A 20,875-nucleotide genomic window follows, 5' to 3' on the forward strand; every position below is an offset into this window, starting at 1 on the left:
TTGATCTAGAGACACCATGTCTTCGTCGGGAACTCCGAAGGATAGCTTCTTTGAAGACGTCGTCAACCCATACATGAGCGAGTTGAAGATGCACCCCAAGGAATTGCTGCTCGTAGATGGAGAGTTGCAGATTGAAGATGTCCGGGGTCCTAAAGGAGAAGGAAGCTTGGAAGACAGGATGGAGAAGCTAGAACAAGAGGTCTTCAACTACAAGAAGATGGCTGAGCGTGAAGTGGACATCTTCCACAAGATCGTGTCTGAACTTATTGATGAACACGAGAAGGAGACTGCAAAGCTGTGGAACGATATCCTCTCACTTCACGACACCACCAACAAACTTCAAGCTCAACTCCATGATGTTCAAAATCAAAACTGTGAGTATGAAAACAGGTTTAAACACATAAGCTATGCTGCTAGTTTCGGGATTCACGAGACCAAGATGTCATTTGTTGATGGAGAGCCTCTTCCTTGGAAGTCCGATGATGGGAAGAATTCATCACCACCGCCGGAGGAGTAATTCATCATCGGTATTGGCATCCCCTTGGTTTGTTCCAAGCTTGGGGGAGTGTCGCGGTATCACATCATCACTATCTTTTACCTCTTTATTATCAAGTAGTGTCATATCATGAGTAGAGAAGTTATCATATAAGATGTGTTGCGGTATGGAAGTATCTCTCTTTAGTTGGTTATCTATGTATCCCTTGGTGTGAGCTATCGTTATGGAATATTAATGAGAAGTCTTATCATTTACATATTGCACATCTTATTTTAGTTTGCAATTTCTATTATATGATTGATCTTGTTGTTAGTATTGGTATCACTCTGGGAGCATTGAGTAAGTCTATTTGGTTTTGGCAACCTTAGCATTGGTCAATAGCAACAACACTTTGAGTTTAAATAGAAAAGAGGAAATACATGTAGATATGTTATTATCTTTCTTGTTAGTTCCTAGCTTAGTATTCTGAAGTTAAAATTGTTTGTGCTTACAAGTAAGATGCATGATTATCACATGTATATTTGTTTGTTTCCCTCAACTCTTATGCTTGCTAATCAACCTTGCTAGCCAAAGACCTGCACTGAGAGGGAATGCTTCTCGTGCATCCAAAACCCTTAAACCAAACCTATGCCATCAGTGTCCACCATAACTACCTACTATGTGGTATTTCCCTGCCATTCCAAGTAAATACTTCATGTGCTACCTTTAAATAATTCGAAAGCTATTACCTCTTATTTGTGTCAATGTTTTATAGCTCATGAGAAAGTATGTGGTGTTTTATCTTTCAATCTTGTTGGGCAGCTTTCACTAATGGACTAGTGGCTTCATCCACTTATCCTATAATTTTGCAAAAGAGCTGGCAACGGGGTTCCCAGCCCCAATTAATCAACTTTCATTAATAACTCTCTTCACATGATTTGCCCTGATTCATCAGTAAGCAACTTAATTTTGCAATAGACACTCCTCCATGGTATGTGATTGATGGAAGGCACCCGAGGATTCGGTTAGCCATGGCTTGTGTAAGCAAAGGTTGGGAGGAGTGTCATCCTTAAATAAACTAAAATGCATGTGTAAACAAAAGAGAAGAGGGATGATCTACCTTGCTGGTGGAAATAACGTCCTTCATGGGAGCCGCTCTTTGGAAGTCTGTCTGGCAAGGGGGTTAGAGTACCCGCTACCATTTGTTGACAACAACAAACACCTCTCAAAACTTTACTTTTATGCTCTCTTTATGATTTCAAAACTTTAAAAGCTCTAGCACATGATTTAATCCCTGCTTCCCTCAGCGAAGGGCCTTTCTTTTATTTTCATGTTGAGTCAGTAAACCTATTTCCCTCCATCTTAAGCAAGCAATTGAGTTGTTGTGATCCAACCATCTATATTGTGATCTACTTAATCATGCCTTGTATTCTTTCTTGTTTAGTACAAGTTTTATCTGAATGAATATAGCTTTGAAAGTTATCAATGATTATGAGAAGATTACTATGATTGAGTATGCAAGTTTATTATAAGCTTTAATATGAGAACCTTGCTCAATAGATAAGTATAATACGATAGCTTGTTCTCGACCAAGAACGAAGTTTCCCATCACCAATATTGATTTCTTATGCACCTTTATTTGTGATTACCTTCTACTTGTTTCAAGTTGAATTATATGAGGAAGTTGTCTACTAGAATGTCTTGTGTGAATTGATATGATGCTTCTTGTCCGTATTTTATTTATCGACTCTTCACTCCATAAACATGTGGTCTTGTTTACTGAGCTCAGTTTCGCTTGGGGACAAGCGAAGTCTAAGCTTGGGGGAGTTGATACGTCCAGTTTGCATCAATATTTTATATCATAATTTACTGTTATTCATTGATATATTTCATATTTAGGGATGATACTTATGTTATTTCATCTATTTTGCATGTTTCATGATTATTGGAGAATCGCACACCGGAGTCAGGATTCTGCTGGAAAAAGCACCGTCAGAATGCAATATTTCGGAAGATCAGCAATTGACGGGAATTATACTGGAAATCCTATTTTTCCACAAGACGGAGGTAGCCAAAAGGAGGAGCCGAGGAGGGCCGCCATGGTCCCCCCTCATAGGCCAGCGCGGGCCCTGCCCTCGCCGCGCCGCCATGTGGGGAGGGGGCCCACAGCCCCCTCTGGCCTCCCCTCCTTCGCGTACTTCTTCGTCCCGAAACCCTAAGCTCCAGAGGATAGTCGCGAAGAGTCACGGCCGCCTGCGCGGGCGGAAAACACCGAGAGAGAAAGAGCTCTCCGGCAGGCTGAAATCCGCCGGAGAAATTCCCTCCCGGATGGGGAAATCGACGCCATCATCACCGTCATCGAGCTGGACATCATCTCCATCATCATCACCATCATCTTCATCATCATCACCGCCATCTCCACCGTTGCACCTCGTCACCGCTGTAACAATTAGGGTTGGATCTTGATTGTTTGATAGGGGAAACTCTCCGGTATTGATTTCTACTTGTTATTGATGCTATTGAGTGAAACCATTGAACCAAGGTTTATGTTCAGATTGTTATTCATCATCATATCACCTCTGATCATGTTCCATATGATGTCTCGTGAGTAGTTCGTTTAGTTCTTGAGGACATGGGTGAAGTCTAAATGTTAATAGTGAAGTATGTTGGTTAGTATTCAATGTTATGATATTTAAGTTGTGGTGTTATTCTTCTAGTGGTGTCATGTGAACGTCGACTACATGATACTTCACCATTTATGGGCCTAGGGGAATACATCTTGTATTCGTTTGCTAATTGCGGGGTTGCCGGAGTGACGAAACCTAAACCCCCGTTGGTATATCGATGCGGGAGGGATAGCGGGATCTCGAGTTTAAGGTTGTGGTTAGATTTATCTTAATTACTTTCTTGTAGTTGCGGATGCTTGCAAGGGGTATAATCACAAGTATGTATTAGTCCTAGGAAGGGCGGTGCATTAGCATAGGTTCACCCACACAACACTTATCAAAACAATGAAGATTAATCAGCTATATGAAGCGAAAGCACTAGACGAAATTCCTGTGTGTCCTCAAGAACATTTGGTCATTATAAGTAAACAAACCGGCTTGTCCTTTGTGCTAAAAAGGATTGGGCCACTCGCTGCAATTATTTCTCTCGCACTTTACTTACTTGTACTTTATTCAACTGCTATATTAAAACCCCCTGAATACTTGTCTGTGAGCATTTACAGTGAATCCTTCATCGAAACTGCTTGTCAACACCTTCTGCTCCTCGTTGGGTTCGACACTCTTATTTATCGAAAGTACTACGATACACCCCCTATACTTGTGGGTCATCAACGGGCTCGTTCTTCACCACGCCGCTTGGCCGAGCTTCGCCGTCGTTGGTGAGGTCGATGAGCGGCACCCCAGCGTCGCGGGTGGACATGGGATCGCCGCATCGAGGTCGCCCCTCCAGGCATTCTTGTCGTTCAATGACGCCATGCACGCTGCACACAAGCCTGGGCAGTCCTCGGGGTCGTCACCGCTGGCGATGAGGCGCTGCTGCCGCTTGTACTCCGCCAACTGCGCGGCCTTGGCGGCTTCCTCGTCGTCATGGTCCTCCTTCACCCCCGGCTTCGGGGCGAGGAGGGCGCTGCCGGCGCGCCTATGCTGTTGCCGCGTTGGTTCGCGAATGCTGACGCTGCTGCCGTCGCGCCTCCGAATGACGAGCGGTGTCGCGTACTTCGACTCTTCCTTCACCCTGCGCTTCAGCACGCTGCACGTCATGGCGCGGTGCGAGGAAGGCGTCCATCTTGCTGCGAGGAAGAAGATTTCGAGGAGGACAAGTACGTCCTCCTCGGTTGCCAGTGCGCCGCGGCCGAAGGAGATGGTGGCGGCGAAGGCGGCATCTCTAGCCTTGGGGCGCTGTTGTGGATGCCGTTGATGATGTTCGGGGTGGTGCACCCGGGAACGCCCAGAAGCGGATGCGCCCCTCCCTGTTCCAAGTGTTCTTCCGGCCGACGAGGCCGTCGGTGCTGCTCATCACGGCGTCGTGCTGCGCCTGGAAGAAGTCCGCCCACCATTCGTTGTTATCGGTGGGGGCCCAGGTGGGATCGGCTCGCTCCTCGGCGCTGAGACGAGAACGCTGGGTCCTGATCGCGTCCCTCCAGTGTTCGGTTCCCACTGGCGGCGGCGGCGGGACGCCGACCCTGTTGACGGCCATCCTCCACCCGCCGCAGCTTGGCAGGCGCATGTCCGGCGGGACAGAGTACCGCGCGCGGTACAACGCCCACGCCTCCACCACCGTGAAACTGCCGCGGCTGAAGCCGTTCGCCGTGAGGACGTTCTTGCGGGAGGACGACATTGCCGCCGAGGAAGGAGGTGCGGCGAGAGGAAGGGGGTGCAGCGAGATTGGAAGCGGCGAGATTGGAATGGGGAAGGAAGGAGGGGTGCTCTTTATTGTACAACGGCGGCATGCGAGATGGCAGCGGGGTGTTGGCCGCAATAAACGCCAGCGCAGATGGCTACGCAGCCATGCACGACGAGACGTGTCACTGCATCGCCTGGGAAAGCTAGGCGCCATTAGCGTCGCTTGACCAGAGGTAGGCGACGGGGTTTTCAATGTCCGTGTCGCTGACGCGCCAGTCCCGACACTCCTTGCCTCGCTTTTCGTTATTTCCAGCATGTCCGGAGCGTCCCCTGTGGACTGGGATGGGCTCAGGGCGCCGACATCGTATTGGTCCGTGTCGGATGGAAAGGGCCTTTGGGACGCGCGGCTGAGAACAAAAAAATATCCGGCACGCTCTAAATACCTTTAGGAAACGCTTTAAGGGAGGCGATTGGATTTGCTCTAAGCCATCTGTAGGCGAGTCTCAGGTGGAGGTAGTGCTAGCTCGATAACTTCGATCTTGCTTGAACAATACACAGATGCTTATTTTGTTCTCTGAATCTATCTATTGGCTTTTCCTTTCACTTGCTCTTTTTCAAAATTTATTTGGAACGTTGTACAATGTGCTTCAGCTTTGTTTTTGGCCGCTAGTTACTTTTTTTTTGTGTGAGAGAACTTGCGCTAGTTACTTGATGCAATGCATGCAACACATTGCTGGATTATCTGGCATGCAAAAAAATGGAATCACATAGTTGCAGTCATTTGGGCGATTTGGAAAACAGGTAATAACGACTTAGAGCATCTTCACTCGCGTCCCCGTAGCGTACCCAAAGGTTTTTTAGACGCATCCGAGATTTTATCAATCCTAGCCGCACGTCCCAAAACCCCCTTCCGTCTGGCGCGTCCCAATACGCTATTTGACGTCCCGAGTCTGTACCCACTCCACAGGGGACGCTTCGGATGTGCCGGACAGAGCGAGAAGCAAGGAGGGGAGTGGCAGGCCCGACCCGTCATTGCCACACGAACGACGCCCAACCGTCGCCTACCTCGCGACGGAAGGAATTGGCGTGCAGCGACGGTGCAGTTTCCACAGAGGCGAATTGATATGTCTCGCCGCGCCTAGCTCTCCGTGCCGGCGTTAATGCGTGCCACCGCTCCCTCGCCTCCCTCCGGCATATAAAAAGGAGTGCTCGCGCATCATCCCTCACACAAACCCTAGCGCCTCTCTCCCTAATCCTAGCCTCCACCATCTCAGGAGTCGAGGGCCAATCCATGGCTGGTAGAGATCGAGGTCGAGGCCGAGGTCGTGGCCGCGGTAGCCGTGCTGGAGCAGCAACGCCTCCAAGGTCATCATCACCTTCACCGTCGTCATCTTGGGAGTGGGAGTTCGAGTTCATCGTCGTCCTCAATGGCGACACACTAGGCATCTAGAGGCTGTCGGACAAGTTCGCCGACTTCGTCGCCAGCATGGAGTCGGCCGCGTTGTCGCGGTGGGAGGCTAGCTGCATCTTTTGCCGGTGCTCGGTGGACGTGCTCTTTGACGGGTGTGGCAAGATGTACCTCCACACCGGCTGGGAGAAGTTCGCGCGCTACCACGACCTCCAAGCCGGCTGCGTGCTCAACTTCTGCTACCAAGGCGGCGAGGAGATAAGCGTGAAGGTATTCGATGCCACGTCCTGCCGCCGGCACTACCACAACGACGACGACGAAGACGATGATTGAACACGGCGAGTTTCTTTCTTTGCCGCGAAGATGACCGCCCACCAATTGAAACTACTAGTGTAGGTTTCTAGATGGTATTCCTACGCATCAAAGAACAAAACCCGGGCACTCGCTCAACCATCTGAATTTTCCTGTTTAGGTAACTGAGAGTGACTGAGAGTGTTCTTTCTTGGCAGCGAACACACGAAATCCGCGAGGCCAACACTAGTTAGGTTTTCTCATTTTGCAATATTTTAACCATGTTTCAAACTACGTATTAGTTTGTGTAATATTCCTTCTCTCTATTGAAATGAAAATGCAAAAAAATAAAAAAAAGTTATTTTAATGTTTGGAGGGTGCATTTGGGGGACGTGATGGGGCAGCAACGCGTTCCAAACGCGGCACGAAGAAAAAGCGTCCCCAAACGCTTGATCCGGCGTGATTTGGAGACGCTTTGGAGGGCACGACTGAAAATGCTCTTATGTCCCCTAATTGACGGCTGGGCTAGGATTGCAGAAGGAAAGGGAATCGAGGTTTCTCGGACTAGGATCCAAGGATGGGCTCCGCTCGAACGAGACATGGATGAAGGATGATAAAAGCGTAACAATGTGATGGCATTCTGGTTGAGATGGTTTAAAAAAACTGCATATATGATAAAAGCGTTCGATTTAAGCCCTTTCACAATAAAAGGTTCTTAGCGTGGTATTCTACGCCAGATGTGACACCATATTAAATGATGAAAGAGATAATTGTTGTATCTTAGCTACTCTCTCCTTTTCATTTACTTGGTGTTTCGAATTTAGTCAAAGTCAAAATTTGCTAGGTTTGACTATAGATGTTGATATTTTTTGGTGATAGTTTAGTCAAACGTTTTAAAGTTAGACTTTGACAGATCCTAGAACACAATCTATTTATAAGCAGAGGGATTAAGATACAACTCATGCAAAAAATCACACACACAAAAGTAGTGCTAGTCTAATCACATACACGAGGCTAAAATTATTAAATTTAGATAAAACCCTAAAAGTACATTGTAGTAATTAGTTTTTAGCATACATCACTATCTGAAATAATGTGCTAAGAAACAATGTATTGCGAATGCCTAACTACTACTAGAACAACTTTCCCACTATCTAATTAATGTTCACACACAGTGCATCTGCAGTAATGTCGATGTCAATCTCTTTGTGGTCTACTCCCTCTTCCCAAATTAACCTGAGCTATAGGTTTAACTAAAGCTATTTTTTTGTAAAATTTAATCATCTATGTGAAAAAGAATGCACATATTTACAATAGAAAATCGATATTATTAGAATAGTGATGAAATACATATTTTCAAAAAAAAAAGAGACCCATGGACGAGCATCCAAGGTATATTCTTACAGGAAAGCTAGGGGAGCTATGAGCAGCAAACCGCGGTGTTCGAGACTCAAACCCAGATTCGCTAGGTAGCCGAAAGCACTCCTGCCTCAGCTAGTCATCTAACCCTCCGGTGATGAAAATCGATATTATTAGAATAGTGATGAAATACATATTTTCATACTGCAGGTATTGGTGATTGATGTTGATAGCACTTGGTCAATTTACAAAGTTTGACCGGACTATACCTAAAACGCACGGTAATTTTGGACGAAGAGAGTAGTATCATCATGACACCGTTTTCCTGACTTCCAATTTGTAAACCAGATCTGCGAGACTTTGTTATTCCTAATGATCTGACAGACTCTGGGATAACTTGGTGTCAGTCTCCATGATACAGGTCCTAATTAAAAAAATCTTATATATTGGTTTAATGAACTACTAGCCGACAACGCAGCCTTGATTAACGTCAAGTAAACGAATCTGGGGCTAGTGTCAGTTAATTTGCATTTTTCATCTCAAAGTTATCATCTGTACGTACAAGACAGACGAATCTGGCGCTAGTGGCAATTAATTTGCATTTTTAACCCAAGGCCATCCTTTTACACACTTGCAGGACGATGCAAGACGAATGGAGGAGATAATTTTTTAGCATAATTTTTCTCACCACATATTTAGGATGTGTGGTTAATAAAGATAATGCTAACAAATAATCTATTGTACATCATATTTTGTTATTATATCTAAATTATGTGGCAAGCTTAAGATAAGACAGTCATATCAACTATTGCAAAGTACTTCATATAAATGGATGCCAAAGATTTATTTAAATTTATATGTATCTATACATTATTGCAAAGTACTCCATATAAAAGGATGCAAAGATTTATTTAAATTTATATGTATCTATACATTAAACAGAATCTAGATATATCTAAATTTTAATAAATTTTTGATATCTTTTTATGATTAATTTACCAATCAACAAACAAGGGGTAGTCCTGAATTTATATCAAGGTTTAAAATAGCGTGCTAAATGAAATAGCGTTGGCCTCCTTCAAATGCTATGGATGCTATATCGTGCTAATTTCGTGCTATATTTCAAATAGCGTTTTGAAAAAAATATTAAATATAGTCTAAAAATAAAGGATTTCGCTAAAAAGGTTGAATATTTAGTCCAAAAAATGACTGAATCATACATACATAACCACATACAACAAATAGATCTCTAATTTTTCAGAAGGCTAACATAAGTATTCCGCAAGGCAACAACATAATATAAATTCTTTATTAAGAATCATCACCATTAGCGATATTAGGTTCTAATCTAGAAAAGGAATCAACATATTGTAGTTCATCACCACAAAAAAGTGAAAGCAACTTAGATTGAAAAAATAGCGCGCTAACGCTATGAAGTTTTAGCACGATATATCATGCTATTTCACAAATAACGCTATAGCGAGCAAAATTACTAAAATTTAGCGTAGACCCTCCAAATATGCTATTGCGTGGTATTAGCGGAGAAATAGCGCGCTATTTTAAACCTTGATTTATATGCACTGCAAAACTGCACCATATTCTCCAAGAAAATATCCGCATAAACTTGTAAAAGTTACGAGTACAGAGACTGTATAACTTCCAGGTGAATTACCTTTGACCAGCTATACGGATTGAGCTGCAGCTTCGGCAATCCTCCCGGAGTGCTTCCACGCTCAAAATTGAAGGGGCCTAATTAATAAATAATTAAAGAGCAGGGCTGGATCATCCTAAAATCAAGATCGAACACCACCAAGCAAAGAAAGCATTGTGTCTGGAGGACGGGAGGTGAGATCGATTCTGACCGTTCTCGTAGACGAATCCATCGAAGCTGGAGCAGCCTGGGCCGCCGTTGAGCCAGAGCACGACGGGGTCGGTGGCCGGGTCGCGCTCCGACAGCACGACGTAGTAGAACAGCCTCCTGTCGTTGCTCTCGTCCACGGTTACGTACCCGGAGTAGTGTTTGGACGGGAAGGCGCCATCGAAGCCCGGGAGCTGAGCGACAAGGTGGTTCTCCGGGGCCGCAGTGGCGACGGAGAAGAGGAGCAGCACAAGAGCGAGGAGGAGGGGAAAGGGCGAGGACGCCATTGGGGCCCGCGATAGCAGCTGTTCGGGAAAATGATATAGGCGGAGAGCCGGTGGTAGATCAACACAGTGATGTTATAGGCAGGTGACCGGTTGCCACACGCGACTGCAAGTGCATTTAGAGTATCTTTAATAGAGCCCGAAAAATACGAACTGAAAAAAATATAGTTTAGTTTACCTAAAACGTAAGTTCTGTTGATTTTCGCAGTGACGCGGAATAGAAACCGTAAAAATAGAACTGAAAAGCGAAATTCAAAATGGCACGGGTAAATTAGGCGATGATCATAGTTTGATATGACATAGATGCTTCGATTGAGCATCAATATTTCCATAGTTCGACAAATTGAAGCTAAATTAGTGGTACACCGGCAAGCGCAACCTAGCTAAAGCAAAATGCGGCCTATAATGACCTATGGCGTGCGGCAATGCCGGTGGTGGCGCAGCTTGTTGGCGGCAGACGGCGCCGATGCTGTCGTGGAAGATCTTCAAGCGTCGTCGGCGTCAAGCTCGACTATTTCGAGCTGGACGCGGCGGACGCGGGCCTCCCGGCAGGCCGCCTTGTACTCCCTGACCTGGCGGACGGCGTCTGCCTCCTCTCGGCGGAAGCACGCCCGAGCCTCCGCCGCGCTGACGGCCTTCCTCTGCTCGAGGACGGCCTCCTCCTCGTCGCTTCCGTGGACGTAGTCCCCGGCGGAGAAGGTCGGCGACCGCGCAGGGACGAGGTCGTCCTCGTCGCTGCTCTCCGGACGGGCAGCCGCGGTGCGCGGCTAGACTGGCCGGACAAGGAGCCCTCGCCAGCGTTGCCGTAGCGCGCGAGCTTCCCTGGGGGCGTGAGCCCCCAGTTCGTCTACCGGCGGGCGTTGCGCTTGCGTGCGTCCTCGCTCTGGTTCCACATGCGGCGACGGTGAGTCGCCGCCGTCCAATCCGGCGGCACGGCCGTCAGAGCCTCCACGGGACGCCATCGCGTGGTGGCGGGCGCAGGATCGCTGGTTGCGGCGAGCTGGATTGCTTGCCGGAAATGGTGAGTGGCGGCAGCGGACGGAGAGGAACGGAGGGGAGTAGGTTTTGCGAACCGAACTTCCCTCCGCGAACCCTTTTAATACGGGGCGTGCGGGGAGTGTCCGGGCTCCTGAACTTGTTTTACGGGTCGGCCCATGTTTTCGGGCTCCGTTCTGCGACAGATTCCGCCCGAACCCGTAAATCCACCGGAAAAGTTCAATTTCGGCGGGATTTACGGGCTCCGTTAGAGATGCTCTTACAACGTGATGTTGGGTATCATCTTCCTGGACCGGTTGGTCCTGGGTCTTGTTTTTTTTCGATAAATGGCGTATTGGGGACATGATATATTGAATTCTTTGAGACGGTCTAAAAAGGAGTAAAAGTTTACTACTTTCTCCCTTTCGGTTTATAGGTCTTATTATATGCCTACATTGTAAATTTAATAACTAGCAAGATGCATGATATATATTATAAAATATATAACATTATAAGATTTATATATTCTTCTTTCTAATAATATATACTTTTATGTTATATAATTTATATTATATTGGTCAAATTGATGATCTAGGGCTGCGTGTAGACCCTATAAACCAAGACAGAGGATATATATATATATTTATCATATAAATATATATTGATATATATATATATGATAAATATATATAAATATGGTTATCAATTATTATTTTTATTTCCTTGATTTTTTCCATTTTTGATACAGCACATGAGAGAGGGGAGATGTAAAGCCCCCTATTCAGCCACCATTAGGTGGAGTGATGAAAAATTCAAGGTTAGCCTCTACAAAACAATAAAATCAAGAGAGAAAGAAAAGGGATAAAATTTGTGGTACATGTGATCCTTCAATGCTTTCTAGAGAAAAACTTGTTATATCCCACATTTGATAATAGTGGATAAAATATTTGGGTATATTCGACATGTGATTTCTCCCCTCAAGTTGAGAGGTTTATGAATCCCTGGAACATATACATGACTGCTTGGATAGTTCGACTTTTAATCTGCATCTATGACTCGTGATACTTGATAAGATGGAAGAAGGATTGTTTACATGATCCCAAGACAATCTCAGTTTCTATGAGCAGAGCGAGTTTATTTGTTCAGCAAGGGGCTCGAGTCAGCATATTTGGATCAAAGACACGATGTAAATGGTGGAAATCACGCATACTTTATGCATGGTGTGATCACAAGATGGTATAAGACTATTACAAAATGAACTCATCAGTCTTATGGACGCACTCATCGAGGTTTATGAATCTATCTAGGGTTTATCGTTATGGAGGCTACAACGACGACTTCGCGAAGATGTGAAACCTGGTCTTTGATCTGGATGAATGGTATTCGATATATAGGTGTCCAGTAGGTTTCTCCATGTTGCAAGCTTGATCTTGGTCGCCTTGCATGTTAAGTTGATCATGTAGCCTTCGTTCGATGCACGTATGGTTCAAGGAATCTCTAGGAAGACTTGGTGTAGCACGACATGTTAGGTCGGTTGGAGCTTCTTGATGCAGGCCTTCGCGTCATGATCATCATGGCCATTGTGGGATGAAAAGGGGTGCATATCCATGTGCCATTGGAATACAGTATGATCCAACTTATATCCGGCAAGCCCTTGATCAGTATATTCAATAAGACGACTGACTTTGAGGTGTTGATTAAAGTTTTCCTTGCTCCTTGATAGACCCATATCGTGTGCTTGATGATTTGTTCGACCTGGATAGTAGGTCTTGAGGGCACCTATAATCTGAATATTATGCCTTTAAAGGTTCCATCGACCTGGATGATAGGTCATGGGGCACCAAAGACCCTGATAGTTGGCTCATTGGTCGTCTTCTGGTTTCAGATGGTAGGTTTTGAACGTGTCAACTACCTACACGGTAGGTCTTGGAACACTTGAGACCACGGTGACCTGGATAAGTTAACTTCTTTATTGCGAATGTCTTCGATCCCGGTAAACCATGCGAACTTGAAAAGGTTAGTTTTATGGGAGGATAAGCCCGAGGTGTTTACCCTAGCGACTGGTGATATATGTGAAATGTATCCATAAACTTTGTAGTTTATTAGGTTATATTATTTGATAGTTGCATCATATATATAAGACTCCAACCATGTTTTATAATTGATTTTAGGGATTTCCCAGAAAGTCACCTTTATTTTATTTTTAGCTCTGCATAACAGGAAAATCATATTTTATGTATCCATCTCTAGGTTCTAACATGGCTACTCTAAACACATAGCTATTAAAGCATAGCGCCTATACTTTCATGTGTTTATACCGTAAGACTATGGTCATGGTATACTTGGCACAGTTGCCATGGTTTTGGAACATAAATCTTGCACTATCGTTTAACATATGACTTCTTATTGTACTCCTCCTAAACATTTATGATTTTCTAGTCCATCACATAATGATTCTCAGGTGAATCATATATGATTACCATCACTACCATGTAAGTAGACATGTTTTATTCATATCACTCATCCTTACCTCCCATGCTTGACTCATCATGGTCTATACTACCTCATATAACTTATATCTATCACTTACTATCAGTTGTTTCACAAGTTTGGATAAATTTTACTTACACATTACTTGTCTTGGTATACATCTTCCAATAGGATATCTTACTTATGGTTGTATCCTCTCTTTGGACTACCATGTATTGTATACCAACTGCGATTTTCTACCATCTATTGTTTTAAGGATTCAATGGTGTGCTACATGTTTGGGATTAGCTAACTAACTTCATTTAGGAAAGATAGGTAGGAAGGGTTGACTCAAGTGTATCAGGATTATTCTCAAGTGAATACCCATCTCAAGTCATAAGAAGATTTGGTTTAGCTAAGACAACTTCCTATAGACACTACCAAACCTATAGGTCTTAAAGGGTTTTAATCCTAGGGTCAAAGCATTTGCTCTGATACCAACTGTGGTGACCCAGCATACCACTACATGGTGTAGTATGCAAGTTGTTGACATAACACTAATAAAACACCGTTCCACTAGTATTACATCCCTCAGAGTGGCACAACAGAAACATTTGCGGGTTCAAGGCATGTCTATAAAATTACAGAAGACTCTTTATAGAAGATCAACACAACCTCCTACTTTATAATTAGGTAAAACTGCAAATAAGCTCCAAAAAAACAACTCGTAGTCTAACTTGTCATGAACTCTATCTATAGAGGTTTTGGCTAGTATAGAGGCAATGAATGGATTCTAGCTAACTAGCAGCTAGGATTAGGGAGCTAGTTCCCTTCTACTGCTATTCTAGGTTTCCTCCATGGTAGATGTGGTGTTTGACTCTTCTAACAGGGTCCTGTCTCTTGAAGTAGTTGTTGACTCCTTGGCCTTCGAGTTGCACTGTAGATCCCCCTTTCATGATTTTAGATCTAAGCATGGGATTCAAAGAGGGATGTGTACGAGCGTACTCAACAAGTTCATTATAGGAAAGAGGTGTTTAATGCACTAGCGATAGCCATGGACCAGAAAGTCATAGGCAATGCAAGTTTTTGTAAACATTTCTTCAAAAAGTTGCTTTTATTCTGAAGAGCTATGTCCGTCAGCCTTCACCGGGTGTCTAGAACTTCATGGAGTTCCTTTCCGGCCGCGTTCGCAGTTCTAAACCCGGAACAGCGAGTGACAGGTCACGACCTGATACACTCTGCAGAGGTGTGTTGCTTTACCCATAAGAGATCTTAACCTTGGTGCCAACCGGATCCGGTATTCCCGTCCACACTTCCTTGGTGTGAGGCCCGGTATAAGGTCCTAGACAATCATTGCATTTCTCCGTGACCCCGCACACCCACCCTTTGTTGCAGTTCCGACCTTGGGTCGTCGCCGGTCAGCATATCCATTGGATATCATCCAACCTCGACTAATATTCCTGCCGGTCAGCATACCCCATTGGGTATCATCCGATCTTGATACGTTCGTCGGCCTTCTGCAACCCATCATAGACCACATTACCATGGGGATTTGAGGGTTCCCCACCCGCTCCGGTTGTTCCCTCAGGATACAACTGACTACGGTAACCACATCCGTTGATGTGCGAAAGGAAGAAATACAACTGACTACTTCATCCCACTCCAGATCTTATGGTTAACACAGGTCTTACGGCACAAGAATCACTAGATGACATTTTTTGTTAATCCTAGATGGATATAAACCCATTGAAATGGAACCTCCACCATCAACTCAAACCATGGTTCCATTGCCCACCACATAGTCATATTCATAGTTATGAAAATAGTAATTTTGCTTTTCATGCAAGAGTGATAAGTATAGTACTTTGCAAGTAATTTGATAAAAATACTCAAAGTGACATGAGCAAGCGATGAACTTGCCTTTCTTGACTGCAAGATTATGCGGGCAAGGTCTTCGATACGCAATAACTCCAAATTCTGAAATAGCATCATTGTCGGGTAAGGACAATGTTTAAAAGATTGGCAAATATGTTGTAATGCATAAGTATGAGATGCAATCGCTCTAAGTGTGACCTACCTCCGATGATTTAGGATTAGTGAGTTGGGATGATTGGTGTAGGGTGTGTTGCACTTTTAGAGTGAGTCCACAAACAAGGTTCTTATTAAGGTTGATTAGCTTGGTAGTATAAACAAGTAGTGTAATACATCACAACAATAACATTACTAGCACCTAACAATAACATTTGGTATAATCCTAACATGTAATGAACAGTTGTCATTTTTAGTACTATATGGCATGGTTAATGATTACTTATCATATATATACTTCAAAAGAATAACTTTTAAAGAACATGTTCCTTAATAAATAACAAGTATGATACTTAGGGTTGTGGAGTTCAATGGTTTACTATGGTTCTCAATTGAGTTTCCTAATTGAGTATTATATGGATCACAATAAAGTTGGATTGAGTTCTTAGTCATGTAATGGTTGCATAGTTTGGGTTAAGCAAGAGCATATTAAGCAATTGATTATAAATGGTTGCTACCATGGTTGGTTATATCTTAATGGTGATAGATAGCTATGGTCTATAGGTCCTATTAGGCAAGGGTGTTGACTACTCTTTATCTACTTCAAAAGAATAACTTTTGAAGAACATATTACTTAAGTAATAAGAAGTATCTCAATTAAGGCTTATAGTTTCTAGGGTTTGCTATTGGATCCACTAAGTAAAGAATAGTAGGTTCCTAAATAGGATGGTTCATAAATATCTAATACTAGTAGGGTTTAGTGGGTATGAGCATGTAAGGTCCAGTACTAGACATGGTTATTATTAGGATGGATCACAACGGTGTGATGCTAAATATGGATAGTTAAGGATGATAATTTGGATGATAGGAACTAGGGTTTACACTTAGGTGGTCCTACTTGATTATTTAGGTTTTATTGATATGCATACATGGAATACCAACTTATTAGTGATAGGGCCTCTATTATTTTATGAGGACATGAACATGTATTTAGTTGCTAATTGTGGATCTATAAGTCAAAAGAAAGTAACATGATCACATTTTATAACCTAGGGTTTAGGTTTAGAAGCAATTTAAGGTTCACATAAAATAATAGAGTTAGGGTTCTTAATAGGATTAAGGGTTTAGGGTTCTCACATGAAATGATAAGATTATGGTTTTATTCAATATGGAATTAGGGTTTCCTATTTGTGATGCAATTCTTAAGGTAATAACTTGGTTATAAAGTTAAGGTTATTAATAACTTTGAAATAAAAATAATAGTGGACTTGGTTATTTTATTATTTTTAGAAGATTAATATTTAAGATAAATATTATTCAGGGTTTAAATCCCTTTAATAAGGATTTAAAAAGATAATAATAAAATAAAAATATTTTTAGTGTTTTCTTTATTTACTTAATGGTTTTTACTTATTTTAGAAAGTTTTACTAATTATTGTATTTTAATTGAATTTAGGATAAAAGAAAAGGCTTAAATAATAAAGGTTAAACAATTAAATTTTTATTAAAAATCAAAATTTCATATTATATTTTTAGTGGATAGAGTTTATTTTTATGAGTATTTTGATATCTCATTTGTATTTTTCTGAGTTGAAATGAATTTACAATAGTTTAGCAAAATTTTAGTATTTTCCTAGATTTTAATTTAAGGGATTTCTATTTTCGTGCCCTCAGGTCCTTAGTTGCACTCAGTTTTCCCCAGCCCCTTAGTTTTTCCTCAGTTTTCCAAGCCATTGTCTGAAACCTGCAAAAGGAGCTCGGACGGAAGAAATCCGTTTAGTTGAACGTTTCGCGTTAACGTGTGGGGCCGCGTTGTTTGTGGGGCCGCGTCGTGTGGGGCTGGTAGGAAGGGACTGCGTGGGACAGGACGAGACCGTGTTTGGTTGTACGTGAGAGCTGGGTTTTTTCTCTCTCGGCCCAAATTGGCATTTTAAGAGCACCTTTTCCCCTCTTTCTCTCTCTGTCTTTTTCACCAAATTAGTATCAAATCTAGAGAAACTTCTATTTATGTCTTTCTTCAATTATTTATGCCTTTTGGCCCTCGTTTTTTCCCAATATGGCAGCAAATATAGAAGCTAGTATATGATAAATTCACAGCAGCATAATCAGAAAACTAAGTATAATACATAAACTGCATACAGCAGCCAAAAGCAGCCAATAACGTTGTTAATGTTCACGACAAACTAAGCTGGAAAAAATACAAGATGCACGCAATGTATGGCCAACAAGAAGATTCATCATTCCTCATATATTTCTTCGTCGCTCCATTCGTGCATTATCCCAAGGAAATATTCATTGAACTCATTCCATCTGCAGTGTGTGGCCAATACATCCCCCAAACGGTATGGCCTGTGTTCATTTCTTAGACCGTAGTTTCCCATTCTATCTGAAAGAACATGTTCATTACTCCATGTGTGGTTTTGGTAATTGATGACAATCCCTATGGACTAACGGTTGCATTGAGTATCAATCTTAGGACAAGTCCATAGCCATGTGTTGGACTCAAGGTTGCAAGATGGAGAAGACGTTGTACAATGATGAAGACGGTGTTGAAGAGAGACGAAGACAACGTAGAAGATGGATGAAGACGGTGGTGTGCGATCGAAGAATACGGTGGCGTATATGTTGGAGGAAGACGGTGACATGTACAAGGTTGAAAAGGATAAACACGGAGCTTGCCGACTCAAGAGGAACGCGCAAGAACAAGGTTTGCGCTCGATAGGATAGTGGGTCACATCATCGGAGAGAGCTCAAACCTTGCATGCATTGCATCATGTTTCTTGGTTGCTCTTGGTTCTTATCCATGAGATGAGTTAGAACTTGTGTTAATCTCCATGACAAGCTCTAGCTCATCGGAAACGGATTCCGGATGCATCGCATGTTGCATGTGCGAGGGTGATGATTTTCCCGATATACCATATTGAGAGGTTACACCTCTATGACCATGAGAAAATCATCACTCACTCTTTTCCATGATTTTGTAGTGATAGCTCTCGTCGTCCTCTTTCCGGCAAAATTGGTTTCATGTCATTCCGAGTTTCCTAGCTCAAGTTATGGATTTTACATTGCCTGAAAAAGTCCCACAGAACACGTTACGGTACCTTTGCGGTACCTTGAGTGGTAGTACCGCCCCGGTACCGCTTAAGTACCGTAACATAAGTTACGGTAGTACCGCTTTGGTACCGCTGCGGTACCGCTTGGGATCCGGTAAGGTTTGGAGCCCATTGCGGTACCTCAAGCGGTACCGCGAGCGGTAGTACCGCCTTGTGTCCACGTGGACAAGTTCTGTGGGGATTTCGAATCCGAGTGGTAGTACCGCTTACCAAAGCAGTAGTACCGCTCGGGCGCGAATCTGACCGTTTTTCTGCCCCAACAGCTATATTTCTGGGCCCCTATTTATACCTCTCTTCCACCTTCGACCAAAACACCCCTTCCCCTCCATTCTCTCTCCTCCATTGTTGACCTTGAGTTCTTTCTTCCTCCTCTTGATCCTCCCACTATTTGTTGCATATTTTTGGGGGGAAAGGAGAGAGGAGATCTAGATCTAGAGCTTCACCAATTGAATCCCTCTCCAAGTGAGGGGATCTTCCTAGATCTAGATCTTGGAGTTTCTTGGTGTTTCTCCACTCTTTGTTCTTCCTCCCTTATTCCCCCAATAGCTTTTCTAGCTTTGTTGGAATTTGGGAGAGAAGAACTTGGGCATCTTAGTGGTGTTCTTAGCCATTGCATTAGGTGCATCGGTTTGAGTTCTCTCCGGGGTTTCGATCTCGTAGAGTGAGTGTTCGACCGTAGTGGTGTTCTTGCCTTAGTGGCTATCTTGCCTTAGTGGCCATCTTGCCTTAGTGGCCATCTTGCCTTAGTGGCCATGTTGCCTTAGTGGCTGCGTTTCCTTTGTGGAGTGTGTTAGCCTCTTGTGGCGCATTGTGTTCCTTTGTGGAGTGTGTTAGCCTCTTGTGGCGCATTAGCATCTTGGTGGCTTGGTGGTGTGTTGTAGCCTCTTGTGGCCGTGTACTTGAGAGCCTCCGTGTTGTGGAGTTGCCTCAAGCCGAAACTTGGGTGCTTGCCTAAGCGTGTACGGGTTCGGTGACCACCCCAAGGGTCCTTTAGTGGATCAAGGCCTTTCCTTTGGTGGAAAGGCTCGAGGAGAATACGGTGGCCCTAGTGGCTCATTGGAGTGCCTTGTGCCTCCACACCACTCCATACGGAGACGTATCACCTTTATGTGTGAACTTCGGGATACATCGTCGTCTCCTCGTGCACCGGTTACTTCTCAACCCGAGCTCCTTTACCTATGCGCTTTACCTTGTTATATCTATCTTTCTTGATGTGCTATACCTAGCTTGTTATCACTTTGTGCTCATCATGCTAGCATAGGTTGTTGGTGCTCTTAGGCAATCCCCTAGTTGATAGGCATTGAGCTAAACTAGTAAACACATGTGTAGTTTTATTCCGCCTAGTTTAGCTCTCAAGTAGAAGTTTTTATACACCGCCTATTCACCCCCCTCTAGGCGACGTCCTAGAACATTCACTATCCACATATCGTGGCCACTCATCCAGGCCTTTGTATCATGAAAGTACTCTCTGATATAACCCAAATCTGCGTAGTAGATGCAGCCAGGTCGAAGTGTCGGGTGCACTCTGGTGTCGACGGAGATACACCAGATATAATGCATGAAGAAGGCATGACTGCCAATGTTACTGACCGGATGGAGAGAGTGGCTCTGAGTGTCCACACGGTACACCAATGGTTGGTCCTCCAAAAGCATGTTGTCCAACAACACAAGGAGCAGATCACCATCCGACTTCACAAGATAGAACTTGTCATTTCCAAGTTGTGGAAATGAAATTAGTGTCTCCATCTTGACAGTGATCGCGCGCTGCTGCAACTGTACATTGGTGCACACTATTCTTCCGGACTCAAAATTGTCCACAGCTATTGCATACAGTTCACCATTGAACGGGGTAATGCAACGCAGACCATGGTTCTCGATCGAAAATCTTCCTTCTCCCCAATCTTCATATATATCCTTAGTTGGAGTGCTCTCATCGACCCAACTAATTTCGTTCGGGTAATGTGAGCAAACGAATACCATAGTCGGGGATTTGATTACAGCGACTGAATCCAGAAAAACAGATGGCATATGCGCCTCAAACATAGTGTTCGATGTCTTTGTGAGTGGGTTCAGAAGATGTATCTTGTGCGGCGGGTTCTTCTGGGAAAGCACGATGACGCCACGGCAAAAGCCGACGAAGTAGTATATAAAATATATTGATGAAGATAACATTCAGCACTAAGATTGAAAATAAGAATAGACTAATCCTACAGATATGGAGGAATTTGAACCTTGGACGAACTTCCGATAGATCTATGGTGACGTA

General features: G+C 43.7%; 1 protein-coding gene across 1 annotated transcript in view; it reads right to left on the minus strand.

The window, feature by feature from the left end:
• LOC124675613 (serine carboxypeptidase 1-like) overlaps positions 1 to 10,039 on the minus strand; it is a 29,819-nt gene extending 19,780 nt beyond the window's left edge. Inside the window, exons 1-2 of the mRNA XM_047211681.1 lie at positions 9,745 to 10,039; positions 9,555 to 9,631 (exon numbers count right to left, since the gene is read on the minus strand). Coding sequence (XP_047067637.1) covers positions 9,555 to 9,631; positions 9,745 to 10,027 — 360 coding nt within the window. The 5' untranslated portion in view covers positions 10,028 to 10,039. The remainder of the gene's footprint in view (positions 1 to 9,554; positions 9,632 to 9,744) is intronic.
• Between the last annotated feature and the right edge of the window lie 10,836 nt (positions 10,040 to 20,875).

The sequence above is a fragment of the Lolium rigidum genome, chromosome 7, assembly GCF_022539505.1.
Source record: "Lolium rigidum isolate FL_2022 chromosome 7, APGP_CSIRO_Lrig_0.1, whole genome shotgun sequence".
Classification (NCBI taxonomy): Eukaryota; Viridiplantae; Streptophyta; class Magnoliopsida; order Poales; family Poaceae; genus Lolium; species Lolium rigidum.